The sequence below is a fragment of the Macaca mulatta genome, chromosome 6 (genome assembly GCF_049350105.2).
Source record: "Macaca mulatta isolate MMU2019108-1 chromosome 6, T2T-MMU8v2.0, whole genome shotgun sequence".
NCBI lineage: Eukaryota > Metazoa > Chordata > Mammalia > Primates > Cercopithecidae > Macaca > Macaca mulatta.
Genome location: NC_133411.1, coordinates 141,990,087 through 142,004,126, shown reverse-complemented (window position 1 = coordinate 142,004,126; position 14,040 = coordinate 141,990,087). Strand labels below are relative to the sequence as shown.

The 14,040-nt window shown below is 42.1% G+C and overlaps 1 protein-coding gene across 3 annotated transcripts in view; it reads right to left on the bottom strand.

Annotated features, from left to right (window-relative positions):
• Positions 1-14,040, bottom strand: part of HSPA4 (heat shock protein family A (Hsp70) member 4) — a 56,880-nt gene that overhangs the window by 2,914 nt on the left and 39,926 nt on the right. For all 3 annotated transcript variants that reach the window (XM_078005174.1, XM_015140776.3, XM_001106968.5), the window contains exons 12-17: positions 13,670-13,851; positions 12,275-12,364; positions 8,825-8,977; positions 7,440-7,565; positions 4,436-4,543; positions 1,600-1,719 (exon numbers count right to left, since the gene is read on the bottom strand). In XM_078005174.1, the coding sequence (XP_077861300.1) occupies positions 1,600-1,719; positions 4,436-4,543; positions 7,440-7,565; positions 8,825-8,977; positions 12,275-12,364; positions 13,670-13,851 (779 nt within the window). The remainder of the gene's footprint in view (positions 1-1,599; positions 1,720-4,435; positions 4,544-7,439; positions 7,566-8,824; positions 8,978-12,274; positions 12,365-13,669; positions 13,852-14,040) is intronic.

The following is a 14,040-nucleotide window of genomic DNA, read 5'->3' as shown; positions in this document are numbered from 1 at the left end:
ACTATAATTAATACTGTTTTTAAAAGAAGGCCTTTCATGTGAACCTGGGAGGCAGAGCTTGCAGTGAGCCAAGATCACACCACTGCACTCTAGCTTGGGCAACAGAGCGAGACTCCGTCCCAAAAAAAAAAAAAAAAGAAGGCCTTTCAGGCTGGGTGTGGTGGCTCACGCTTGTCATCTTAGCACTTTGGGAGGCTGAGGCAGGAGGATCACTTAAGCCCATAACTTCAAGACCTGGGCAACACGATGAGCCCGTCTCTACAAAAAATACAAAAATTAGCCAGGCATGAGGGCCACATGCCTGTAGTCCCAGCTACTCAGGAGGCTGAGGCAGGAAGGTCACTTGAGCTCAGGAGGCTGAGGATGCAGTGAGCTATGATCACACCACTGCACTTGAGCATGGGCAACAGACTGAGACCCTGTCTCACAAAAAAGAAGAAGAAAAAAAAAAAAAGGCGGGGCCTGATGGCTAATGCCTGTAATCGTAGCACTTTGGGAGGTCGAAGTGGGTGGATCATTTGAGCTCAGGAGTTCAAGACCAGCTTGGGTAACATGGTGAAATGACATCTCAAAAAAAAAAAAAAAAGACAACCCCAGTTGGGTGTGGTGGTACATGTCTACAGTCCCAACTACTGAGAAAGTAGCTGAGGCAAGAGAACTTCTTGAGCCAGAGAGGTTGAGGCTGCAGTGAGCCGAGATTTTACCACTGCACCCCAGCCTGGGTGACAAAGTGAGAACTTGTCAAAAAAAAAAAAACCACAAAAGCTCAATTTATCACTCAAAGTTTCTTACACTAACAATATGTCAAGAACCTGGGGTATAATGGAGGAACTTTATACTCCAAAGTCTGAACTTTGGAGTCAGACTTCTGGCTAAATGACAGTTCTCCCAATTTAGTGACCCTGAATGTTGCTTAAGGAAAATGAGGCTTAAATAAGTTGGAATTTATCTATATATGTTGACACCACCCCCTACCTTATAAAGGTACTGTGTGCATAATTACTGGGCCTCAGGTGTTCTTAGAAAGACCAGGATAGAGCATGTTAAGTCAAACACTAATGAAAAGGAAACTGAACAACACTGTTCAATTCCAGATTCCACCTATTAAAGAGATATAGCAAATCCTATGGTTCTTATTAAGAAGTTTTAAAACATTCCACATTACGTTAATATCCAAAATAAAAAGTGCTATTAAACAAGTTAATGAGAACAAGAGAAAAAAATGCTATGTAAATGCCTCAGAAGTTAACTTTAAAGGCCAGGAGCAGTGGCTCACGCCTATAATACCAGTCAGCACTTTGGGAGGCCAAGGCAGGTGGATCACTTGAGGTCGGGAGTTCAAGACCAGCCTGGCCAACATGGCAAAACCCCATCTCTACTAAAAATACAAAAATGCGCTGGGCGTCATGACGCATGCCTGTAATCCCAGCTACTCGGGAAGCTGAGGCAGGAGAATCAGCTTAAACCCAGGAGATGGAGGTTGCAGTGAGCCGAGATTGTGCCACTGCAGTCCAGCCTGGGCAACAGAGCAAGACTCCGTCTCAAAAAAAAAGAAGTTAACTTCACTAAAATAAGAGTAGGAAAAAGAAAAAAAGTTACCTTGTTTTTAAAAGAGCTGATTATTTTCATATACTGTTGGATCTGTTTCCCTAGTTCTTCAAATAATTTTGGTCGTTCTTCAGATTCCTGGAACCGTATCTTAATAGGTTGACCTAGATTCTTAACAAAAGAATACACAAAGTCTTCATACGGCAGTTCGACGATCCAGAGTACTGATTCCACTAAGATTGGTGATAAAGTACATTTAATCTCCGTGTGCTACATATAAGAAGTTAAATATATTTCTCCAGGCCTTTGGAAGTATGAAGCTACTTCAGGAGGGGAATGAGACTATACCTCAGTACTGTTCTATGTGGTATCGCTTCAATTTGTCACCTGAGCCCTTATTCTCAAAACACAGCAGGGAGACTACCAAAAATTAGGTGCCGCCTAATATAGATACACAGTACTAAATATAAAGTATACTTGCCAAAAATAAAAAGTGCTTTAATTTAAAATTTTAAACACCTGAATCTGATGGAGCCTCTAAATGTAACCATCAACTTGACAAATAATATTAAATACCACCATGGAGGTGAAAATCAGCAAAATCCAACTACAGGAAGATCCTACAGGACCAATGATCCAATTTCCTCATAAAATAAATAAGGAAAGGGTGGGGCAACACGGTGAAATGATGGAAGAAGAACTACAGACACAGTTATAAGCAACATCAATAAAATCTATGAGCCTTATATGGATACTAATTCAAACACAAAAATCATTTATGAAATAACTGGAACTTGAAAACTTAATACAACAGCGATATTAAGAAATGCTTGGTCAGGTTCCATGGCTCATGCCTGTAATCCCAGCACTTTGGGAGACCAAGGCAGGAGAATTGCTTGAGTCCAGGAGTTCCTATGCCAGTCGGGGCAACACAGGGAGACCCTTTCCCTACAAAAAAATTAAAACAGGCCGGGCGCGGTGGCTCAAGCCTGTAATCCCAGCACTTTGGGAGGCCGAGACGGGCGGATCACTAGGTCAGGAGATCGAGACCATCCTGGCTGACACGGTGAAACCCCGTCTCTACTAAAAAATACAAAAAACTAGCCGGGCGAGGCGGCGGGCGCCTGTAGTCCCAGCTACTCGGGAGGCTGAGGCAGGAGAATGGCGTAAACCCGGGGGGCGGAGCTTGCAGTGAGCTGAGATCCGGCCACTGCACTCCAGCCCAGGCGACAGAGCCAGACTCCGTCTCAAAAAAAAAAAAAAAAAATTTAAAACAGCCAGGCGTGATGGCACACAGCTGTAATCCTAGCTACTTGGGAGACTGAGGCAGAAGGACCGCTTGAGCATGAGGTCGAGGCTGCAGTGAGCCATCACCACACCACTGAACTCCAGCCTAAGTGACAGAGTGAGACTCAAAATGGCCCAGTTCCACAAGAAAGTAATCCAGAGCTAAAATTAAAGAGAAATGTGAAAAGTTCATTCTTGTGCATCTGCAACCTTTTCCAAACAAACGGCCTCAATTTTATGTAATTCTTTGCATTTTTAATCCTAATGTTAAAAGATGAGATGCTTTAAATACAAAACCAGATGCTGTGGCCAGGCGTGGTGGCTTCACACCTATAATTTCAGCACTTTGGGAGGCCAAGGCAAGCAGATCACTTGAAGTTAGGGGTTCGAGACAGCCTGGCCAACATGGTGAAACCCTGTCTCTACTAAAAATACAAAAATTAGCTTGGCATGGTGGCACATGCCTGTAATCTCAGCTACTCTGGAGGCTGAAGCCTAAGAATCCCTTGAATCCAGGAGATAGAGGTTGCAGTGAGCTGAGACCGCGCCACTGCACTCCAGCCTGGGTGACAGAGAAAGACTCTGTCTTATAAAAAAAAGAAAACCTGGCCGGGCGCGGTGGCTCAAGCCTGTAATCCCAGCACTTTGGGAGGCCGAGACGGGTGGATCACGAGGTCAGGAGATCGAGACCATCCTGGCTAACACAGTGAAACCCCTTCTCTACTAAAAATACAAAAACTTAGCCGGGCGAGGTGGCAGGCGCCTGTAGTCCCAGCTACTCGGGAGGCTGAGGCAGGAGAATGGCGTGAACCCGGGAGGCGGAGCTTGCAGTGAGCTGAGATCCGGCCAATGCACTCCAGCCTGGGTGACAGAGCGAGACTCCGTCTCAAAAAAAAAAAAAAAAAAAAAAAAACCACCAGATGCTTTGCTTTTACTGAGAATCCAAACTACATAAACAGAAACAGCCCTGCCCCAACTGCATTCCCTGTGCCTTTAGGGAAGGTACTAAGTCTTGCTAGTCTTTGTATCTCTTGACACCAAGAATGCACTAGACATCCAATTCAGTGAAGTATTATAAACCTAAACTCAATTTTCAGAAAAATCATTTTGTTATTACAAGGTTCTAAAAGTGAGAATGACAATGAGCCTAAGTCATAAAGGGTTTAGTTAATCAAACATCATTTTCAGTCTGTCTTCTTTACTTGAGAATTCCTCCCAAATCTGAGGTCCTCAGAGGAAGCTTCAACAAGGGTTCTGGATACCCCTACTCTCAAGAGTCACTTACTTGCCGGGCGCGGTGGCTCAAGCCTGTAATCCCAGCACTTTGGGAGGCTGAGGCGGGTGGATCACGAGGTCAGGAGATCGAGACTATCCTGGCTAACATGGTGAAACCCCATCTCTACTAAAAATACAAAAAACTAGCCGGGCGTGGTGGCGGGCGCCTGTAGTCTCAACTACTTGGGAGGCTGAGGCGGGAGAATGGCGTGAACCCGGGAGGCGGAGCTTGCAGTGAGCCGAGATCACGCCACTGCACTCCAGCCTGGGAGACAGCGAGACTCCGTCTCAAAAAAAAAAAAAAAAAAAAAAAAGAGTCACTTACTTTTAATTCAGCCAACTTATCGACATAAACTTGCTTTGGCTGGTCTTCTCCATCCTCATACAACCAATTTTCAGTATCTTCTAGTTTCAAAGTAAAACTGTTACGATCCTAATGATAAAGAAAATATTATAATTAGGTCATTCAAAAATTACATCCCAAATACAGTCAGAGGCATAGAATATAATGATGTGGCTGGGCGCGGTGGCTCAAGCCTGTAATCCCAGCACTTTGGGAGGCCGAGACGGGCGGATCACGAGGTCAGGAGATCGAGACCATCCTGGATAACACGGTGAAACCCCGTCTCTACTAAAAAATACAAAAAACTAGCCGGGCAAGGTGGCGGGCGCCTGTAGTCCCAGCTACTCGGGAGGCTAAGGCAGGAGAATGGCGTAAACCTGGGAGGCGGAGCTTGCTGTGAGCTGAGATCCAGCCACTGCACTCCAGCCTGGGTGACAGAGCGAGACTCTGTCTCAAAAAAAAGAATTAAAAAAAAAAAAAAAAAAGAATATAATGATGTATCTGGGATTTGCTTTAAAATACGGACGGCAGCCAGGCGTGGTGGCTCACACTTGTAATCCCAGCACTTTGGGAGGCTAAGGCACGTGGATCACCTGAGGTCAGGAGTTCGAGAACAGCCTGGCCAACATGGTGAAACCCTGTCTCCATTAAAAATACAAAAAAAATTACCTGGGCATGATGGCGGACACCTGTAATCCCAGCTACCAGAAAGGCTGAAGCAGGGGAACGGCTTGAACTCAAGGGGCGGAGGTTGCAGTGACCAAGATGGGGCCATTTGCACTCCAGCCTGGGCGACAGAGCAATACTCCATTTCAAAAAAAATAAAATAAGATAAAATACAGGGGGAGGAAGGAGATGGGAGACATAGAAAACAAGGCTGGCAAATGTTGGTCCACTTGATAGGTATGGGGGGTTTTATTATATTATTCTCCCTGCCGTGGAGGACTTTGGATAAGTTAAAAAATTTCAGAATTAAAAACTGCATTTAAAAGCAAGTGTGGCCGGGAACAGTGGCTCATGCCTGTAATCCCAGCACTTTGGGAGACTGAGGCAGATGGATCATCTGAGGTAAGGACTAGCCTGGCCAACATGGTGAAACCCCATCTCTACTAAAAATACAAAAATCAGCCAAGCATGGTGGAGCACGCCTGTAGTCCCAGCTACTAGGGAGGCTGAGGCAGGAGAATCGCTTGAACCAGGGAGGCGGAAGTTACAGTGAGCCAACATCATGCCATTGTACTCCAGCCTGGGCAACAAGACCGAAACTCCATCTCAAAAAAACTAAAAAATAGTAACAACTGAGTTAAGTACCCATCAACCAATAAGTAAATAAAGCAAAAGTAGTAGGCTGGGCGCAATGGCTCATGCCGGTAATCCCAGCGCTCTGGGAGGCCGAGGCAGGCAGATCACGAGGTGAGGAGATCAAGACCACCCTGGCTAACATGGTGAAACCCCATCTCTACTAAAAAAACACACAAAAAAAATTAGCCGGGCTCAGTGGTGTGTTGGGGGCCGCACCGGGGGTGGTGGAGAATGAAAGAACACACACAAAGACAAAGACACACAGAGAACATGGCGGCCGCACTCAGCGCCTCCGCCTCACTTTATTTATACTCCATAAACCTCACGTCAGCAGAAAGAATGCAATGCAAAACAAACTTTCTTTTCCCACATGTAACCTTCTACTCAGTTCCTTGTTTCTATGCTTTTTTTTATTTGCCCGCCTTCTTGGCGCCTACAGGAGTTCATTAAAAGTTCAACTGGAGATGCTGTCCTTGAGCCCTATCTATTCTCAGCATACTGTTTTCAAAGGCCCCTGCAGTGGTGGACACTGTAGTCCCAGCTACTCGGGAGGCTGAGGCAGAAGAATGGCGTGAACCCAAGAGGCACAGCTTGCAGTGAGCCAAGATCGTGTCACCGCACTCCAGCCTGGGCAACAGAGCAAGACTCTGTCTCAAAAAAAAAAAAAAAAAAAAAAAAAAGAAAAAAGAAAACATGGTATACACACCACGGAATACTACTGAGTCATAAAAAGGAGCAAAGTAATGTCTTTTGCAGCAACTGGATGGAGCTGGAGGCCATTATTCTAAGTGAAGTAACTTGGGAATGGAAAACCAAATACTGTTATGTTTTCACTTATAAGTAGGAGCTAAGCTATGGGTACCCAGAAGCATACACAGTAATATAATGGACTTTGGAGACTCAAAAGCAGGAGGACAGAGTGGGGTGTGGGATAAAAAAACTACATCTTGGGTACAACGTACAGGACATGGATGACAGGTGCACCAAAATCTCAGAATTCACCACTATATAATTCATCCATGTAACCAAAAACCACCTGAACCCAAGAGCTATTGAAAATTTTTTTTTTTTTTTTTTTTTTTTTTTTTACAATAAACAGGAAAAAGTGAGCTTTAACAATTTAAAGAAAAATACAGGCTGGGCACAGTGGCTCACGCCTGTAATCCCAACACTTTGGGAGGGCAAGGCAGGCGGATCACCTGAGGTCAGGAGTTAAGAGACCAGCCTGACCAACATGGAGAAACCCCATCTCTACTAAAAATACAAAATTAGCCAGGTGTGGTGGCGCATGCCTGTAATCCCAGCTACTCAGGAGGCTGAGGCAGGAGAATTGCTTGAAGCTGGGAGGCGGAGGCTGCAGTGAGCCGAGATCATGCCATTGCACTCCAGCCTGGGCAACAAGAGCAAAACTCTGTCTCAAAAAAAAAGAAAGAAAGAAAGAAAAGAAAAATAGCAGATAAATAACAATATTCAAATGTGTCAAAAGTGATCTGTGAACATGATGCACAAAGACCAAACTTTGCAAAACACTGTGCTAATAGACAAATATATAAAATTTTGTGCCCCCCCAAAAAAACTTTTTAATAATTCTATTATACACATATAGCTGCAGATTTCCCTTCTAACCCATTTAAAGATGTTCACAGAAGACACACAGTAGTTAGGCATATTGCGGCAGACTTACATCTTCACTCACAAACTTCTCATATTCACCACTAAGCTTGTCTCTCATTTCATATACATATTCCTCCACTGCATTCTTAGCATCATTCCGCTCCTTCTCCAGTTTATCCTGCATGATCATCTTACCCTGAGAATAAATATTATGTATAAATTAATTAGACATTAGGACAACCGAAATCATTTCCTCTTAAATACCAATATAATTATAAAAGTAGAGCCGGATGCGGTGGCTCACGCCTGTAATCCCAGCACTTTGGAGGCCAAGGCAGGCGGATCACGAGGTCAAGAGATCAAGACCATCCTGGCTAACATGGTGAAAGCCCGTCTCTACTAAAAATACAAAAAATTAACCGGGCGTGGTGGTGGGCACCTGTAGTCCCAGCTACGCAGGAGGCTGAGGCAGGAGAATGGCGTGAACTCAGGAGGCGGAGCTTGCAGTGAGCAGAGATCATGCCACTGCACTCCAGCCTGGGCCACAGAGCCAGACTCCATCTCAAAAAAAAAAAAAGTAGAGGCTTTCTTCCCCAAATCCTTTTAGTTCTGCAAGTCACATAACAAACACAAGTGGAAAGACTAATCCTTGACAGACTTTGAATATCAAAAAGAGTTTTGTGGGTGGGATTAAAAAAAAGAACAATAGAAACATCAAGGTATAGACACCCAAAAGCAAAATTAAAGAATTTAAGACAAAGAGAACTTTTAAAAGCCTCTTGTTTTTAAAACATCTATTAAATGAAAAAACCTATTGTTTTCAATGTCACTAAGTGATATCCTCTGCTGTATTATTTATTATGAGACAACAAAAATCAAATTCATTCATGCAATATAAATGCTGAAGTTTCTATAAGACAAAACTATTCTAAGATCCAGTGCAAACCTGGAAAGAAACCTCATAGACAAAAATTAATTCAATAAATGTGCTCACAAATCCCAAACCTTGCATCTCTCAATAAGAGTTACTATATTTACATACTGACTGGCAACAGAAAGGAATAAGCAAAATACTGCCACCATCAATGCTATGTGATTTCTCCTACTGATCAACTTTCATGACCGCCAACCTCAAATATCCCAATCTCTAGTGAACAAATATACCCACGTATTCAAAAATGAACAATACCTCCCCTACACCAAAGACATTATATGTCAAAATTTTCACAACAGAGCTTCTAGCAATACAGACATATTAGTACCACCATAGAAGAACTGAAATAACATGGGATCTATTGCTTCAACTTGCCCTTAAAATACCATGCAAAAGTCTAAATTATTTTCTCGAGGTCCAAACAATCAAAAATGCATTAAGTCACTCAACGCAGAGTCTGAATACTATAGTAACGTTAATTTGTTAGTAGCTCATTGTTCCAATAGACTTTAAATAACCACCTCATTTTCAATGTACAAGTTGAGCATCTCTCTGTCTATCTGCCATAATAGCTGATTCTCAATTGGCAGGTCCACAGTACTGGTCTTCACTTTTGCCTTCTTGGCTTGGGGTGGTTGGTCCATCTTTTTATCCTTTGATCCAGCTTGAGAGGTCTAAAACAATAGAAATCATTAAGAACAAACACACATACAGACTACCTTAAACTTCAAAATGGGTCATGTTTGAAAAGCTGTTTTTGCTTTTTTTACTTCGTTCTCTTTTGATGATGATCTAAGTAACTTAGGACTACCATAACATCTAGAAAATAAAAACTAAGTCAATACGATGAGGTATCTAGAGCAGTCAAATTCATAAAAATGGAATCAGAATAGTGGCTGTCAGGGGATGGGGGAGGGGAATAATGGAAAGTTATTTAATGGGTATAGAGTTTCGGTTTTTCAAGATGAAGTTCTGAAGACTGGTTACACCACAATGTCTATATACTTAACACTACTGAACTGTACATTTAAAAGCAATTAAGATGGTAAATCTTACAAAATACCTCTCTCCTATAATCCCATATCAATATATAATCACTATTAAAAATTTTTCTCCTACTTTTAAACATATAGACATGCAAATGAAGTTAGTGGGGAGGAGGGTATGAAATTTTTACGGATCAGTAACATATTGGTAATTTGATTTCTATACTGTCTATAACTATTTACATTCTGACAAAGAGAAAACTCATTTCACTGCACCCTATCCACAAATGAGAATTCATTTAACATCATCTCACTGTTACTCAGTATGACTTTCTTTTAACCTTTTTCAGACACTTACAAGCCATACTTAATTATTTCCTCAAACTGCCTAGTAATATTTTATCCACTGTTCTTTTAGGATTGCAGTGTTTTTTTTCCCCACAAACAACTGACTCTTCTAGTTTGTTTGTTTGAGATGGAGTCTCACTCTGTAGTCCAGGCTGGAGTGCAACAGCACGATCTCGGCTCACTGCAACCTCTGCCTCCCGGGTTCGAGAGATTCTCCTGCCTCAGCCTCCTGAATAGCTGAGATTACAGGCGCCCGCCACTACGCCCAGCTAATTTTTGTATTTTTAGTAGAGATGGGGTTTCGCCATGTTGGCTAGGCTGGTCTCGAACTCCTGACCTTAAGTGATCCACCTGCCTCAGCCTCCCGAAGTGCTGGATTACAGGCGTGAGCTACAGCGACTCTTCTAAGTTTTTTCTAACTGTATTATTTGTCTATATGTAAGTTTTGACTGTCAAATATATCCATATCTTTTCCTTTGAGATTACTTATGTTGCTTTCATACTCTGAAAGCCCTTCCTCATCCACAGATTAGAAAAATATTCACTTCAAGCTTTTTCCTTTTCAACTTTGAACCTTAGAATTCATCTGGAATTCAATTTATTCTATGATAAAGCAAAATTTTAATGTCATTTCCCACCTCCTATCAAACTAACTTAAGTCGGCTGCTGAAATTTATCTATCATTTCTATTTCATTTGCCTTTAGAAGCAATACTATGCAAAAGGCACTTTAGTTTCTGAGCCATCCAAGGAAGCCTAGATAACTAATACCTCTAGAACCCCACACAGCTCAAGGGCATTGGGGAAGGGGCTGTCATTTCTCCCTTCTCTTCACCCACCTTCCACAAACACATAGGAGAACAAGTCTTTGTCTCTGCCACTGCTGCCCCCATCCCACCCAACAACATAAAGGGTCTTCCATCTTGAAAAAGGCCTGACCCAACTAAAGAATCTGTAAGCACCATTTCCTTTCCATTTTCTTTTTTAATATTACTTGCACAGCTAAAGGAAAGCAATTAAATTTTGTTAATTGACATGAAAATATATAACAGACTTAAGCCACTTTAAGGTTCTGTCCAACTTTTTTAAATGCCACATTTAAATTAGAAATTTTTTTAAATCAGAACTTTTTAAAATTAGAAACTCCTAAGATGGCAAGATTATACACTGTAATTTTATAAATAACTTAAAAGATATTTTCAATGATAAAATTTAAACATGACAACTAAAAACTAAATAATAGGTTGTAAAGGATTCATTCAAAAATGTTACTACTCTTTTTGAAATAAATACATTATTTACATTATTCACAAAATACATTTAAATCCATTATTCCATGATTTAAAATAACTTAAGATGCAGTCTTGCTCTGTCGCCCAGACTGGAGTACAGTGGCACAATCTCAGCTCACATAACCTCCATCTTCCAGGTTCAAGCAATTCTTATGCCTTAGCCTCCTGGGTGGCTGGGGCTACAGGCATGTACCACCCCACCCGGATAAATTTTGTATTATTAGTAGAGATGGGGTTTCACCGTGTTGGCCATGCTGGTCTCAAACTCCTGACCCCAAGTGATCCACCCACCTCGGCCTCTCAAAGTGCTGGGATTACAAGTGTGAGCCACTTAACCAGGCCCCATGCCTTTTTATTAAAAGATGTTATTTTGGCTGGGCACAGTGGCTCGTGCCTGTAATCCCAGGGTGCCGAAGCGGGAGGATCACTTGAGGTCAGGAGTTCGAGACCAGCCTGGCCAACATGGAGAAACGCTGTCCCTACTAAAAATACAAAAATTATCCAGGCATGATGGTGACCCCTGTAGTCCCAGCTACCCGGGAGGCTGAGACGTAAGAATCACTTGAACATGGGAGGCGGGGGCTGTAGTGAGCCGAGATTACGCCACTGTACTCTAGCCTGGGCAACACAGCTAGAGTACATCTCAAAAAAATAAAAAAATTAAATATTAAAAGGCATGGATTATTGATAATTTTGAAAAAATTTTCAGTTTCATTATTGTTTATCGGTAATGAATTAAATTATGGGTAGAATGACTTAGTATAAGCCATTCAGAAACCAGCATAAATAAATCACTAGCCTAGTAAAACTAGGCTTCCTGAGTGCTTTCTTCCCATGTATAAACCAGGAGAGAGTTTAAAGGCCATCTTGCAAATAGCACACTACAAATATCACTACAAAATCTTGCTAAAAAAATTGTTCAAATAAATTGAGTTTCTAAGTATAACTATCTTTCAAGACACTGCCCCTCAGTCAAAACCATGTACTTTAAAAAGCCTGCAGTGCATACTCTAAAACACAACTCAGCCGGGCGTGGTGGCTCACACCTGTAATACCAGCACTTTGAGAGGACAAGGCAGGTGGATCACCTGAGGAGTTCAAGACCTGCCTAGCCAACACAGTAAAACCCTATCTCTACTAAAAAATACAAAAAAAAATTAGCTGCCATGGTGGTGTGCGTCTGTAATCCCAGCTACTCAGTAGGCTGAGGTAGGAGAATTACTTGAACCCGGGAGGTGGAGGTTGCAGCGAGCCGAGATCATGTCACTGCACTCCAGCCTGGGCAACAGAGTGAAAGTCTGCCTTTAAAAAAAAAAAAACAAAAACCAAAAACATACAATTCATACCTCCATTTCTTCAGACTCTGCCTTATTTTCTGCTGGTGTCTGCTGCTGTTGTTCTTCAACATGTGGTTCCTCCTGGTCCACTTGCATCTTCTGAAAAACAGGTCAAATTAAATCTTGCAATTAGGAAGACTAAACAACCTTCATTACACATTGACAAAGTCACATGGTTATGAAATTTCTGCTGAATTACCAGCAATCAGAAGGCCTATGCTTAAATTCCAGGTAGGCCACATTACCTATAACACAGAAATTTTCCGCTCTGGATCTTAGTTAATACATCTGTACAATGAGGATAACACTTGCCCTGCCTTACCCTTACATAAAGAAGAATGACTGTGGAACTGCTTTGTACATCATTAAGTACTCACAGTTCACCATGTGGCATCATTTAATACAATCTACAAAATATAACCTGAAGAGAGCATAAGCTTCTCCAGGCTTCCTCAAAGGTATTTTCTCTCAAAAGTTCCAACTTTTTCAAATAGTTCCTAAGTCAGCCTCTCTTCATCCTCAAAAGTATGACCACTGCATGCGCTCAGGGAGGTGAACACGTTAAAATTACAAAGCCTAAGAACAATGATGAAAGAAGAGGTTTGTGGAGAGCCTGAACCAGTGGCTTCTCAATGCCTGCAACATATTAGAATGACCTGAGAGGCTTTTAAAACTACTGCTACCTGGGTCTCAGCCCAGACCAACTCCAGTAAAATCTGTGGGAATGAAACCCCAGCATTTGTAGCTTTGTTTTCCCAGAGGCAGGGTCACACTCTGTCACCCAGGCTGGAGTGCAGTGGTGTAAACAGGACTCACTGCAGCCTCGACCTCCTAGGCTCACACAATCCTCCTGCCTCAGCCTCCCATGTAGGTGGGACCACACGTGTGTGCCAGCACACCTGGTTAAATTTTACTTTTAGTAGAGATGAGAGTCTCACTTTGTTGCCCAGGCTGGCCTCAAACTTCTGGGCTCAAGCAGTCTTCCTGCCTCAGGCTCCCAAAGTGCTAGAATCATAGGGAATCTGTAGTTTTATAAAGCTTTGATTCTGATGCACAATAAAGACAACACCCAGTGCATAACTCCAACAAATGAGTGTACAATCTATTCTACTTTTGAAAATAATTAACTGAGACTCAGAGCATTCAATAACCAGAATCAAGAATAACTCAAGTTGAGAAGTATAAGATCTGAAAGGAGAAATCAACTGTGTTCCATTTCTATACAAATTCTGCATAAAAATCTACTGCTGGTTCACTTATATTGGGGAAAGGGCAAACATATAAATCCACTCTCACTCAGCAGCTCTGTCACAACGCTCCTCCCTTGCTACCAAGTCTACTTGCTATAATTTCTAGCCAAGTCACCTCTGGGCCATCACAAATGGTATACAATGTCTAGATTACCTCTTCTTCCTTTGCATTCTGATCTGTTTCCATTGGCTCCTCATTTTCCTCAGATTTGTGAACCTCCACTAAGGATGCACTGGACACACTGAAAATGCCATGGACATTTACTCGAACTTTGACTTTCACTTTTGAACTGGAGCCATCAGACTGAGGAGTGACTTTCTGAACTGAAAACTGAGCTAGGGACATACGAGAGACAAAAGAACACATAACCTAAGAGGATGAATTCAAGCATGAATATATGCCTACACTGTTACATTATGTCTACTTTTCAATGATAGCTCAGTAACATGATGCTTAAAATAAGCAAAATGGGTCCTCTTAGAATCTTATTAAATCATCAGATTTCTTTCTTCTTTCAGTCTCTT